At 28.3% G+C, this 13,741-nt stretch overlaps 1 protein-coding gene across 2 annotated transcripts; it reads left to right on the forward strand.

Moving 5' to 3' along the window:
* The first annotated feature begins 7,544 nt into the window (after positions 1-7,544).
* LOC11446997 (uncharacterized) lies at positions 7,545-12,612 on the forward strand. 2 transcript variants are annotated; one of them, XM_024782579.2, is made up of 5 exons: positions 7,545-8,264; positions 9,766-9,815; positions 10,013-10,090; positions 10,348-11,224; positions 11,885-12,612. In XM_024782579.2, exons 1-5 carry the CDS (start codon positions 8,118-8,120, stop codon positions 12,407-12,409), a joined length of 1,677 nt encoding a protein of 558 aa, XP_024638347.1. In that variant the 5' UTR covers positions 7,545-8,117; the 3' UTR covers positions 12,410-12,612. The 2 variants fall into 2 exon arrangements, with proteins under 2 accessions (XP_024638347.1, XP_003608183.2); XM_003608135.4 differs by having other exon boundaries at positions 7,550-8,264; positions 11,888-12,612.
* The last annotated feature ends 1,129 nt before the right edge of the window (positions 12,613-13,741 follow it).

Raw genomic sequence — 13,741 nt, forward strand, 5'->3', positions numbered from 1 at the left:
ACCTTTGTGATTCAATCATAGTATAGCAATCAACAAATCTCCTCGAGTTAACAACATTGCCATAATCAACGACCCTGTCTTGCATTCTATATGCAATCCATTTCCGCATGTCTTAAGTGTTTTCAATGAAGATGTTGGGTTTCTCTAACCTAAATATGATGATCCAACAAATTGTAGACTCCCTCAGAACTCCAAACATTATGATGAAATATTTTGTTATTTTTAGGTGTTATTTTCTTACTTTTTTATATTAAATATAAAAAAATATTTAAATTTTTTGTATTATTTTAAATTCCTTCACTTTTGATCTTTGGTGAAAACTAATCATAGAAAAACATGAATGTGTTATGCTCAGTTGACAAAATGCATGTCTATTAAACTTTTTTATGATTGATGATTTAGGAGAATATTTTGATACGTGATAAGTGAGTCATATATGTATGAAGAAAAAAAAGCACAAACTTTGGTCTGCAATAGATGAAATATGTGAGAATGCAAATAAAGGAACTAATAGTTAAGGTTTCAAATTAGAAAGGCAAGAAAGTTTGCATCCTTGTTTATTTTTCAATACATGTTGACATATTTATATCTCTATATTGAAATCATTTGATTGTCATTGTTTTTGCTATAAATACAATAATGGATGGTTAATTGGTAATATAATTTCTATGAAAAATATTATACTTTAAAATTTATATTTACGGGTTAATGTAGTGATTGAGGGTAGATTTGAATTTTAAGTCAAGACAAATTTTAGATTCGTATAAAAACTGAGACCCAATTAGTTGCTAAGAAAAAAAAACCTTTAAGTTCAAAAAAATTAATTTGAAAATTTAATCTCTATCTCAATGTCCTCTTTTTTACTTATTATTTTTAATGAAGTAATTATACATTTTTTATTATTATCAAGACATAATTGTATCTTTAATTATTGTGAATGATCAAAGTTTGGTTGCAGAATCCATTAACAACACTAAGGCGAGCTAAGGGAAAACGGTAAACTTGCTTTATATTCTCAAATGATTTAAAGAATTATGTGAGTTTCTTCTTTAAGATAGCCCTGATTGGAGCATTTCAAAGTTTCAACAAATCATTTATAATTAAGACAATTAAAGTATGTGTTTAATTTTTGAAAGAACAAAATAGAATTTTTTTATGCTTATTTAAAGGCTATTTAAAGGTACTTAATTACTAACAATTTTTTATATCGTATTCACGCGGAAGTCACGATCCTTTACTATAAGCATACCCAAGTCTTTGGAATCAAATGTCGTGAAACAAAGAAAAAAATAGATAGCATATTTAGAACGTTTGTACCAAATTAATTTCATTCAAAATATTACAACATTTATTTCAAATATTACAATGTGAACACTTATTTAAAAAATTTGTATCAAATTAATTACATCCAAAATATTATTGATCCTTAGAGATATTTGTCTTAATTAAAAAATAATAATGTCTAGAATTTTCATGATTTATAAACATGAAAAAAATTAACTCCTTAATTATTTGGTCAAATGTTTATTTCATGGCATTCTTAAATTTTTCTCGAAAAAAAGAGTTCTATCTACTCTTTTGTGAAAATGACTAAATGAGCTGTAACTATATTACTCAATTAATATATATTTTTTATTAATTACCATTTACATTACAACATATATGGTGTTGTGATGGATAAATTAAATATGTTAACCAAGATTATTACTTTGTCAACTACATAATGAAAATTAAATATTGCTATTAATTACCGTTCAATAAAAATATTGCTATTGATTACCGTCTAATAAACAACTGGTCATAGCTTTCTTTGTCAACTACATAATGAAAAATAATTTTTTAAAGAAATTATTGAAATAAAATCATAACAAATTATAAACGAATATACAATTTACCGAAGAAAAGAGGATATGAGATTATTGGTGAAACTTGGGTGTTGCCATTTGATAGTGTGTGTACATGATGTTTATTTTTTATTTCGACTAAACTGACTTTAAATATGCAGAAAATGATGAACTAATAGTAAAAAGCATTAAAATGATAAGTAATTTATTAACTAATTTCATCAATATAATACTCCTTTGTTCCATTTTTTAGTCCGATTACATATAAATCATACCAAAAAACTACACTATCCTTCTTTGTATAAGAGACATAAAATAGTGACTCATCATAGTAAAAAATTTATCTAATTCTTTTCTAAGAACGACTAATTTCTTTGGAATCTCAAATTTTGTCATAATGTCATCTTTTTTTCCCCTAGCCCTCGTGTGAAGAATATGTTGTGCTTGTTCGTGATTTCTTGATTCAATACCCTGTATGCATAGGAACCACAAAAGTAAAAAAAAAAAAAAAAACTATATTATTCATTTATAAACCATCCATAAATTTAAATAGAATAATAACGAAAACAAAAAAGCATAACAATGTCATAAAAGCATAAGGAAAAAATAAAATAAGTCACATGAAAAAAATAAATGAGAGATGAATAATTTTTTTATAGGAGAGATGAAGAAACTACTTTTTATGTGAACATTTGATTCATCAAAATCGCAGCATGAAGGAAATATTACTCTTGGAACATTGATATCAATGAAAAAAATATGAAGAAAAAATAAAAAAAACTAAACAATCTTTGTCTGAACATTTGATTCATCAAAGTCACAACATAAAGGAAATATAAATCTTAGAGCATTGATATCAAAGTTAAAAAAGAAGAAGAAGAACAAAGAATAAAAAACGGGGGATAAGAGTTGTGAATTGTGATGTGAAATTATGTCAATCCATATTTCTAATTTATAGACTTGTTTGACACCGTAATTTGGTATAATAACAATTATTTTTTTAACATTCCTAAAAAACAATTGTTCTATGCAGGATATTCATTTACAAAATTATTTGGTCATGAATCAATTTTAATGTCCATAAATTGTTTTAATAGCCATTAAAAGCGTATCATAAAAAAATCTCCTATTCTAAGTTTTTTTTTTTTAGGAAATCTCCTATGCTAAGTTAGAGGTGATTTTGACATATATATATGTAACATAATCATTTAAAATAGAGGTCATTTTTTTTTCTTCTGATTATGTTTTTTATTTTATTATTATAATATATGTAATGATCCAAGCATAAACAATTAAAATTTTGGTCAGTGATAATAGTGAATATTTTCTCACTAAATGTTTCATTAAAAATAATAATTTTTATTAATAGCTTGTTTTCATTATTGTTTTTAGATTATAGTAATATTTAAGTTTGACCCAATTTTTTAATAATATTACAACATATGAACTTCTTTATTTTTTTTAACGAAAATACAACATATGCTATTTTTTAAGAACGAAAATACAAAATACAATGAAGTGTATCATTTGGTTTTGTCACTTAATAGAATTTGATAATAGTTAAGGTTTCAAATTAGAAAGGCAAGAAAGTTTGCATCCTTGTTTATTTTTCAATACATGTTGACATATTTATATCTCTATATTGAAATCATTTGATTGTCATTGTTTTTGCTATAAATACAATAATGGATGGTTAATTGGTAATATAATTTCTATGAAAAATATTATACTTTAAAATTTATATTTACGGGTTAATGTAGTGATTGAGGGTAGATTTGAATTTTAAGTCAAGACAAATTTTAGATTCGTATAAAAACTGAGACCCAATTAGTTGCTAAGAAAAAAAAACCTTTAAGTTCAAAAAAATTAATTTGAAAATTTAATCTCTATCTCAATGTCCTCTTTTTTACTTATTATTTTTAATGAAGTAATTATACATTTTTTATTATTATCAAGACATAATTGTATCTTTAATTATTGTGAATGATCAAAGTTTGGTTGCAGAATCCATTAACAACACTAAGGCGAGCTAAGGGAAAACGGTAAACTTGCTTTATATTCTCAAATGATTTAAAGAATTATGTGAGTTTCTTCTTTAAGATAGCCCTGATTGGAGCATTTCAAAGTTTCAACAAATCATTTATAATTAAGACAATTAAAGTATGTGTTTAATTTTTGAAAGAACAAAATAGAATTTTTTTATGCTTATTTAAAGGCTATTTAAAGGTACTTAATTACTAACAATTTTTTATATCGTATTCACGCGGAAGTCACGATCCTTTACTATAAGCATACCCAAGTCTTTGGAATCAAATGTCGTGAAACAAAGAAAAAAATAGATAGCATATTTAGAACGTTTGTACCAAATTAATTTCATTCAAAATATTACAACATTTATTTCAAATATTACAATGTGAACACTTATTTAAAAAATTTGTATCAAATTAATTACATCCAAAATATTATTGATCCTTAGAGATATTTGTCTTAATTAAAAAATAATAATGTCTAGAATTTTCATGATTTATAAACATGAAAAAAATTAACTCCTTAATTATTTGGTCAAATGTTTATTTCATGGCATTCTTAAATTTTTCTCGAAAAAAAGAGTTCTATCTACTCTTTTGTGAAAATGACTAAATGAGCTGTAACTATATTACTCAATTAATATATATTTTTTATTAATTACCATTTACATTACAACATATATGGTGTTGTGATGGATAAATTAAATATGTTAACCAAGATTATTACTTTGTCAACTACATAATGAAAATTAAATATTGCTATTAATTACCGTTCAATAAAAATATTGCTATTGATTACCGTCTAATAAACAACTGGTCATAGCTTTCTTTGTCAACTACATAATGAAAAATAATTTTTTAAAGAAATTATTGAAATAAAATCATAACAAATTATAAACGAATATACAATTTACCGAAGAAAAGAGGATATGAGATTATTGGTGAAACTTGGGTGTTGCCATTTGATAGTGTGTGTACATGATGTTTATTTTTTATTTCGACTAAACTGACTTTAAATATGCAGAAAATGATGAACTAATAGTAAAAAGCATTAAAATGATAAGTAATTTATTAACTAATTTCATCAATATAATACTCCTTTGTTCCATTTTTTAGTCCGATTACATATAAATCATACCAAAAAACTACACTATCCTTCTTTGTATAAGAGACATAAAATAGTGACTCATCATAGTAAAAAATTTATCTAATTCTTTTCTAAGAACGACTAATTTCTTTGGAATCTCAAATTTTGTCATAATGTCATCTTTTTTTCCCCTAGCCCTCGTGTGAAGAATATGTTGTGCTTGTTCGTGATTTCTTGATTCAATACCCTGTATGCATAGGAACCACAAAAGTAAAAAAAAAAAAAAAAACTATATTATTCATTTATAAACCATCCATAAATTTAAATAGAATAATAACGAAAACAAAAAAGCATAACAATGTCATAAAAGCATAAGGAAAAAATAAAATAAGTCACATGAAAAAAATAAATGAGAGATGAATAATTTTTTTATAGGAGAGATGAAGAAACTACTTTTTATGTGAACATTTGATTCATCAAAATCGCAGCATGAAGGAAATATTACTCTTGGAACATTGATATCAATGAAAAAAATATGAAGAAAAAATAAAAAAAACTAAACAATCTTTGTCTGAACATTTGATTCATCAAAGTCACAACATAAAGGAAATATAAATCTTAGAGCATTGATATCAAAGTTAAAAAAGAAGAAGAAGAACAAAGAATAAAAAACGGGGGATAAGAGTTGTGAATTGTGATGTGAAATTATGTCAATCCATATTTCTAATTTATAGACTTGTTTGACACCGTAATTTGGTATAATAACAATTATTTTTTTAACATTCCTAAAAAACAATTGTTCTATGCAGGATATTCATTTACAAAATTATTTGGTCATGAATCAATTTTAATGTCCATAAATTGTTTTAATAGCCATTAAAAGCGTATCATAAAAAAATCTCCTATTCTAAGTTTTTTTTTTTAGGAAATCTCCTATGCTAAGTTAGAGGTGATTTTGACATATATATATGTAACATAATCATTTAAAATAGAGGTCATTTTTTTTTCTTCTGATTATGTTTTTTATTTTATTATTATAATATATGTAATGATCCAAGCATAAACAATTAAAATTTTGGTCAGTGATAATAGTGAATATTTTCTCACTAAATGTTTCATTAAAAATAATAATTTTTATTAATAGCTTGTTTTCATTATTGTTTTTAGATTATAGTAATATTTAAGTTTGACCCAATTTTTTAATAATATTACAACATATGAACTTCTTTATTTTTTTTAACGAAAATACAACATATGCTATTTTTTAAGAACGAAAATACAAAATACAATGAAGTGTATCATTTGGTTTTGTCACTTTTAATTTCAAACACAAAATAATTTGGATATAAATAGATTCGTGTGTATATGTGTGCGAAAAGAAAAAATTCAATTAAAATAATTGTTAAGATATATTATATATTTAATATTCCATGAATAGCAACACATCAAATTAGAATAATTTTATAAAACTCAAATACAAATAAAATTAATAGCATTAAATGTCAAATTCATGAGAATGCTTGGTTTACTTCATAGTGCCACATGTCATGAGCAAGCTTGAAAGATTTTTTTTTTTTTTTTTTTGAATAAAGCTTGAAAGATTTATAATGCCTTAGCATTATTTGGTGTTTTTTTTTTTTGAATAAACACTATTATGTGTTATTATTAATAAAAAACAAATTTGAATAATTCAATCAATTGTTTTATTTTAATCTTTGAATTCAAATATTTTAATTAAACTATCTTTTTTGAAAGAATTTTAATTTAAACTATTTGATTATTAAAAAAAAAATTATTTGATTTAAATATTTTAATTTTTGAATTCGAAATGTTTGATTTCTAATATAAATTCAAGTAATAGAATTTGATATTGTAAACGAAAATAAAAAGTAAGAAATGTCTAACATTATTTGATGTTTTTTTTTGAATAAACACTATTATGCGTTATTATCAATAAAAAACAAATTCGAATAATTCAATCAATTGTTTTATTTTAATCTATGAATTCAAATATTTTAATTCAAACTATCTTTTTTGAAATAATTTTAATTTAAACTATTTGATTATTAAAAAAAAATTATTTGATTCAAATTTGTACTTTTTAAATTTGAAATGTTTGATTTCTAATATAAATTCAAGTAATAGAATTTAATATTGTAAAACTTCCTTTTATACATGAACATTAAATACAAATATGTGAGGATGATTGTGGTGAGAGCATTTTGTGAGGATCAATATGGTGAGAGCATTTGTGAAAAAGAAAGGGACATGTGGCAACACCAAAACAATAGTAATTCATTTCTATAAAAGTCTATGAAATGGGTCCTAAATTTACATTATATAGATTTCATTTTAGCTTGTTCAATTTTTTTTTTTACATATGCCCAAACAAAACATTTTTATTACATAGACATTCCCTCAATTTTTTTTTTTTTTTCACTTGGATATCTTATAGAGCGTTTTACCCGGTTTAATAACCGCACAACCGTTAGATTTGTATGTAGTACAGATTGCGTGTCTAAATCCAACAATTGTACAGCTGCATAGATAGATAGATACGTACAATCGCATTGTTTCAAATTTTATGCCTCCACTCTTTCCATTGGGCTAAACCGCGCAATCTTTAATATTAATTCAAGGAAGAATAAAGTATCAAAAGCATTCAACCCCATAATCGTCATTTCACATAAACATCCCCCAAATAAAAACCACTACCCATTGAAACAAAAAAAAAAAAAAAAAAACATAGTAAAATGCAAATACCCAACAATTTTAATAGTACATGACAATATTATTCTCTATCTTCATCATCATCGTTCATAGTTTTGTTTTGTCTTTCTTCTTATTCTTACCTCATTCCTTTTTTTCAATTTCAAACCTTTTCCTGTCCCTCTCTCTCAATCAAATGAATTTCTTCAACCCCTCTGACGAAAAAAAAAAACATCTTTTTACCCACCCAGAATTGACACAACCACATTTCTCAATTTTCCGACGAGAATCTTATTAGGGTTAATCGGAGAAGGTGGTTGTTTTTTTTTTCAATTAAGGAGGTTGGTGTTTTTTTTTTCTGTTAACGTTAGCACCGGGTGCGTAGGATTAGGAGCCTTGAAAAAAACAAGTGGTGTTTTGCTTTAATCGTGAACGTACACGTGTACGAAGATGGGAGCAGAAGTGATTGTGACGTGGGGGACATGGGAGGAGCTTCTTCTTGGTGGAGCTGTTATCCGGCACGGTACTGGTGATTGGTCCGTCGTCGCGGCGGAGCTCCGAGGGAGAACTCATTCTCCTTCCGCTATTACACCCGAGGTAATAAATATTAATATAATATTTCACTATTTTTTTATTTATTATAATTGTTACATACTGTATTTTTTATTATACTCTAAAGTCAATTCAAACATAATTTAATATTGATTTAGTTTTTGAAACCGTTACATTATTATTACATTTACATGGTCGTCCTGATTGACAATTCATTAAACTATGATTATGCTAGCAACTGTAATAATTATCGGAGTAAAAACCCATTTTGGTCCTTTGCTCTTGGCCCAATTTAGTTTATGATAAAAAATAATACTACACCTGGTTTTTATTTTAAGAAAAAAATTTAATTTTTAAATTCATTGAATTGAATAACTAAGGTGAGGTACATCAATTATTATTCAATAAATTTAAATAGTAAAGTTTGACCAGACACATTAGTCTCTCTATTATAACGAGTTGAGTCTAACAGATTGATTTTGTTAGGGCTAAATTGCAAGTCTCTATTCTGGCTATTAAAAAAAAAAGTAAAAATGTGCTCTCTTGACAAGGAAATGTTTTTAGACTTTAGACCTACATTCTGACTGGAACCGAAGAATGTGACCAATAATAATAATAATAAATGAAAAGTGCATGCATATGCATTTGTATATTGAATTGAATATGGCTAGTTAAAGCTATGCATGATGTATGGAACAAAAAGAGTTCTATTTGGAGAACGTGTTTTGCGTATATAATGGGTATGGGTAGCATTCACGTGGTGCCAATTGTTTTGGTTCACCACTTTATTCAATTTGCTGTATCATTATATCATATGCATATGGTTGTTGAGGTTGTATATTATATACACTTTTGTTCTATTTGTTAACGGCCAAACCTCTCTATTTTAAGCACATGGCATGGAGTTCCTAAAACACATGCTCGTGTTCTGTAAAATACTAAAATATATATATTAAGGGGCTAAATATTTTTCATTCATTTTCAAATGGGAAGTTGAAATACTTTTAATTGAATTTGTTGATGTACTTATGATTTATTACCTCAATTACTTTGCTAAGTTGTAACAATGACAGTCATAGCTTTTTGCGAGAAAGAATTACAGTCATAGTTTAAGTGTAAAAGTTACAGTGTCTACTCTGCAGTTTAGAAGAACATTCAACATTTACCTTCTAAATCTCAATTGTTTCATAAGCTCACTTATTTAACTATTCCACAAACATTTGTAAGTTCTAAAGAACCTAACATATTTAAATAAAAAGATCTTAATAGTATAACCATTTGGTTTGTGATTTTTGGTTCGTGACATGATATCAAAGTCTCTATATCCATGTGGTTTATGTCTCATTGAGTGTGCGGTCCTACAGATGATTCTTGACGAGATGGCTTAGCGGCCCCTCTTATCATTCTTTATTTCAGATTAAGCTTTATTTAGTTAATGTGTCATTGACCAAAGCCTTTTTGTTAGGTTTATTTTGTTCCTAAATTAGGAATGCATGCCTTTTCAACTGTTGATTTTATTGTTGATAGTGAATTATCATTTTTGCAGGTCTGTAAAGCCAAATATGAAGAATTGCAACAGCGCTATTCAGGCTGCACGTAATTAGAATTGTTCTTCTCATTTAGTTTTGTTTAATTTTTCCCAACTTGGCAGTACATTTTTTTTAGTTTAGATTTAATGACAGACCCTCGAAAGACAGCATGGCACTTGTATATTATATCTCTTCGTATTATATGACAGCATAGCACTTGTATACTATATCTCATTGTATTATATGATAATATGGCACTGTTAGGGCTTGGTATGAGGAGCTTAAGAAGAGAAGAGTAGCAGAGCTTAAGCGAGCTTTGGAGAAATCAGAAGATTCAATTGGGTTAGTTGCATAATAACTATCTTCCTTTTTAAGCTGAGATTATGTCAACAAAGTAATGTTCTGAAATACAACTAGTTTCAATTTCTTGTACGTTTTTATTCAATGAAATGTCGACCAAATCTTTAGGTTTACGCACACTAGATACTTTTTTAATTTTTTGACGTCAAATTTTAGTAAGTGGTTGTTAGAAGACTTCTATGATCCACTGTTGGATTTTCATCGGTTTGGGTGTAGTTAACTGTACATCTTTGTTTCAGGTCTCTTGAATCAAAGCTTGAATTCCTCAAGGCCGACAAGAATGAGAAAAGAGATGATTGTCATGTTGACAACAACTCAGTTGGACCAGAATTAGATGTTCCTTCACAGAAATTGGAGAGAGTTGAATCTTCCAGTAAAGAGTTGTCAAAGGATGGGCTATCTGCTGGGAGTTTTACACACCAAACCGATACAAACTGGTCTCATGAATGCCAGGTTCCAGCAATGTCTTCTGAAGACATGGAGATTTCGGCTGGTGTTTCAGGGTCTATTGAACATGAGAAAGTTTTGAATATAGATAAGTTGACAGATACAGCTGGGAAAAGAGATGATTGTCATGTTGACAACGAATCAGTTGGACCAGAATCACATGTCCCTTCACAGAAATTGGAGAGAGTTGAATCTTCAACTAAAGAGACGTCAAAGGATGGGTTATCTGCTGGGAGTTTTACACATCAAACCCAGACAAACTGGTTTCATGAATGCCAAATTCCAGCAATGTCTTCTGAAGACATGGAAATTACGCCTGGTGTTTCAGGGTCAACTGAACATGAGAAGGTTTTGAATGTAGATAAGTTGACAGAGACTGTATATGAAGGACAGGGAGGGTGTTTTAAAAAAAGGAGAGGAAAGAGAAAGAGGAAGGATTGTGCCAGAAATATTAATGAAGCGAGTGTGAGAGAAAGTGATTTTTCAATTGTCGTGTCCCGGTTGAAAGAAAGTTCTACCAGCAATTGTGGTGAGGTTGTCAAATCTTCTGGTGTAACTGAGGAGAACACGAACTTGAAAAAGGATGGAACAAAAGATCTGATGGCGATTTTAGATTCTATTTTGGAAATTAAAGGTGCTTCTTGCTTCTGTCGCAAGCATGATAGCCAGGTATGTGTAAAAGATCCCGTTCACTCCCTTTAGTTGATTTTTCAGTTTTTTCACCTCAATAATGTTTTTGATGATAATAGGTCCACTAGTTTCTTGCCATTTGCATTTCATCTTTAATAAATATTTTTTTTCTTCCACATTAGGCAATGAAAAATTTGGAAAAAGAATTCAATGTTCAATGAACCAAACAAACTAATTTTGGAAAAACAATTCAATGTTTCAATGAACCAAACAAACTAATTTTGGAAAAACAATTCAATGAACCAAATAAAAACTAGTTTCATGTTTTTACTTTTTACTATTATGTTTCTATTTTTGTATAAAGAATCATTATTAAACACCAATTTGGATGATTATAAATTTCAACTATATCTTTTATTGCAGATTTAAATATGTTTTTCGTCAATGTAAATATAGGGTTTCTTCTTTTGATCCTTTTATTCTTGGTTTGAATCTTCGTTTATTTAGTGCTGACATCACATGACTGACATAAATACATGTCATTGCTGCTATGTATGAATAATAATGCTATGCGCTATTAAGTAAAAATTGAAAGTTTTCATGTTATTCCTACTTTTGAAATTGTTTACAAATGGCGAGTAGAGATTTGCTCAACGAATGGCAAGTGATATGATTTGTTATGCACAATTTTTTTGATAGCAGAAGCGACAAAGGTACAAGCAGTTAATCCAGAGACACATGGATTTTGACACTATAAGGTCAAGAATTAGCAACAAAACAATTGATTCAGTGGTGCAACTTTTCAGAGACATGTTTCTATTGACCACCAATGCTTTGATGTTCTACTCCAAGAACACCCGTCAATATAAATCTGCACTACTCATGAGAGATATTGTCAAAGAAAAACTGACGGAGAACAGGAGGAATGTCATACATTCTAATGTCGACACTGTCTGCGCTACTCCTTCTCTGAAAGTCCCAAGTGTCCGCCCTTGTAACCAGAAGATTAATGCTGCAAAGGCAGCTGATGGCAGCGATCCTGCCTCGGGGGTCTCAAATAAAGCCAAGAAGCCTAGGACTGGTGGTAGTAAAGAGAATTCTCTGTCTTCGGTGAAAACCTTACACATCAAGAAAGCTGTCGGTGGATCTAAAAAACATGAACCTTCAACTCCGAATCTAATGAAGGAAATGAAGGAAAAGAAAAGACGGAGAACTAGGCTATGATGCCAATGATTTGAAACATGTTATGTGAAAAATAGATAGTTCTAGATTACAGTAACTAACTGGTGGTTTTACATCTGTCAGAAAATCTTGTGTAGTTCGACTTTGTACATGTTAATTTTGTTTTTGCCAAAAGGAAGTATATCAAATGGAGAAGTGACAACATAGGATATTGGCACATCGTGTTTGCTTGTGCTCGTTTACAATTTCTTATTCTTAATCTAAACTTAGCTTAATTTAAATGGGAATTTGATATTATAATATACATCATTAAATGCTTTTGTAAAAAAAATAAAAAATTTGAATACTTTCATGGCCAAGGGACAAAGTGGAAAACTGTACAAAGATGTTAAAGGAAATAACTTGTGTTTACTACTATTGAAGATGAACGTGCAGTGATTAACTTCATTGGGATAACACTTGTCAACACTTGTCTACCATAATGGTATATACCATTGTTCAATTAGAATGTGTCACGTGGCACACCCTTTAAAAAAGTATATCAAATAAAACATTTATATAGTAACATTGGTAGGTGGCACATTATAATTGGTCAATGGTATATACCATTGGTACCTTAATGGTACACAAGTGGAAACCAACTTCATTGACGAATGAAGAAATCTTAGTGGAGCATTTATTTCAGAGAGAGAATGAGGTTACACGCTATTGATTACTTGCATGAAATGAGAAATTAAACACTCTGCAGTTTATATACTTGCGGGATACAAAAGAGAGAAAAAGGAACAAACCAACTGATTTAATTACATCACTAAGTTACTTCTTTAACTAATTTGCTGAGGGGTTGCATTTGTGAGCTTCATCAACTTAAGATTAAATGACTTGATATGGAAAAAAATCAGTTTCGTTAAAAGTCTCTTTGTTTAGAGATATATCGGACAAATTTTCAACAAAAGATAGTTTGGCCACCTGTGAAATTATTTTTTGACTATGCGGTTTTTAGGAGTGTTTGGACTACAATTTTGCATTGGTAACATGTCTCTTGCGCTCTTTCAAAGGACTCTATACACTAACGCTCATCAATTTGGTGGTTTATATGTCTCTAATAACATGGTTAAAAGATGTTTTAGACAATCTAATTTGGGTGATATGGAAAGAACCTAACAACCATGATTTTGGTCATAAGGTATCAACTCTTTCTCTTATGCTTGCTAAAATTGAGATTAGGGTGCAATGGCGACTAAAATTAAAGTCTAAATAGTTTGATTAGGACTTGCATTAATGGTGAAACAACCCCTTAAAATATATCGGCTATGGTTATCCAAATTTGTGATAATGTATTTTCAATTTTTATTAACGGTTGGAAGTAGGTTG

This window comes from Medicago truncatula, chromosome 4, assembly GCF_003473485.1.
Source record: "Medicago truncatula cultivar Jemalong A17 chromosome 4, MtrunA17r5.0-ANR, whole genome shotgun sequence".
NCBI classification, from domain to species: Eukaryota; Viridiplantae; Streptophyta; class Magnoliopsida; order Fabales; family Fabaceae; genus Medicago; species Medicago truncatula.

Bases quoted from the DNA above. Each gene is read 5' to 3' on its own strand.
- LOC11446997 (XM_024782579.2), top strand. From the start codon at position 8,118: ATGGGAGCAGAAGTGATTGTGACGTGGGGGACATGGGAGGAGCTTCTT. The intron at 9,816-10,012 runs GTAATTAGAATT...TGGCACTGTTAG, and splicing joins CAGCGCTATTCAGGCTGCAC to GGCTTGGTATGAGGAGCTTA. The intron at 11,225-11,884 runs GTATGTGTAAAA...TTTTTTTGATAG, and splicing joins GTCGCAAGCATGATAGCCAG to CAGAAGCGACAAAGGTACAA.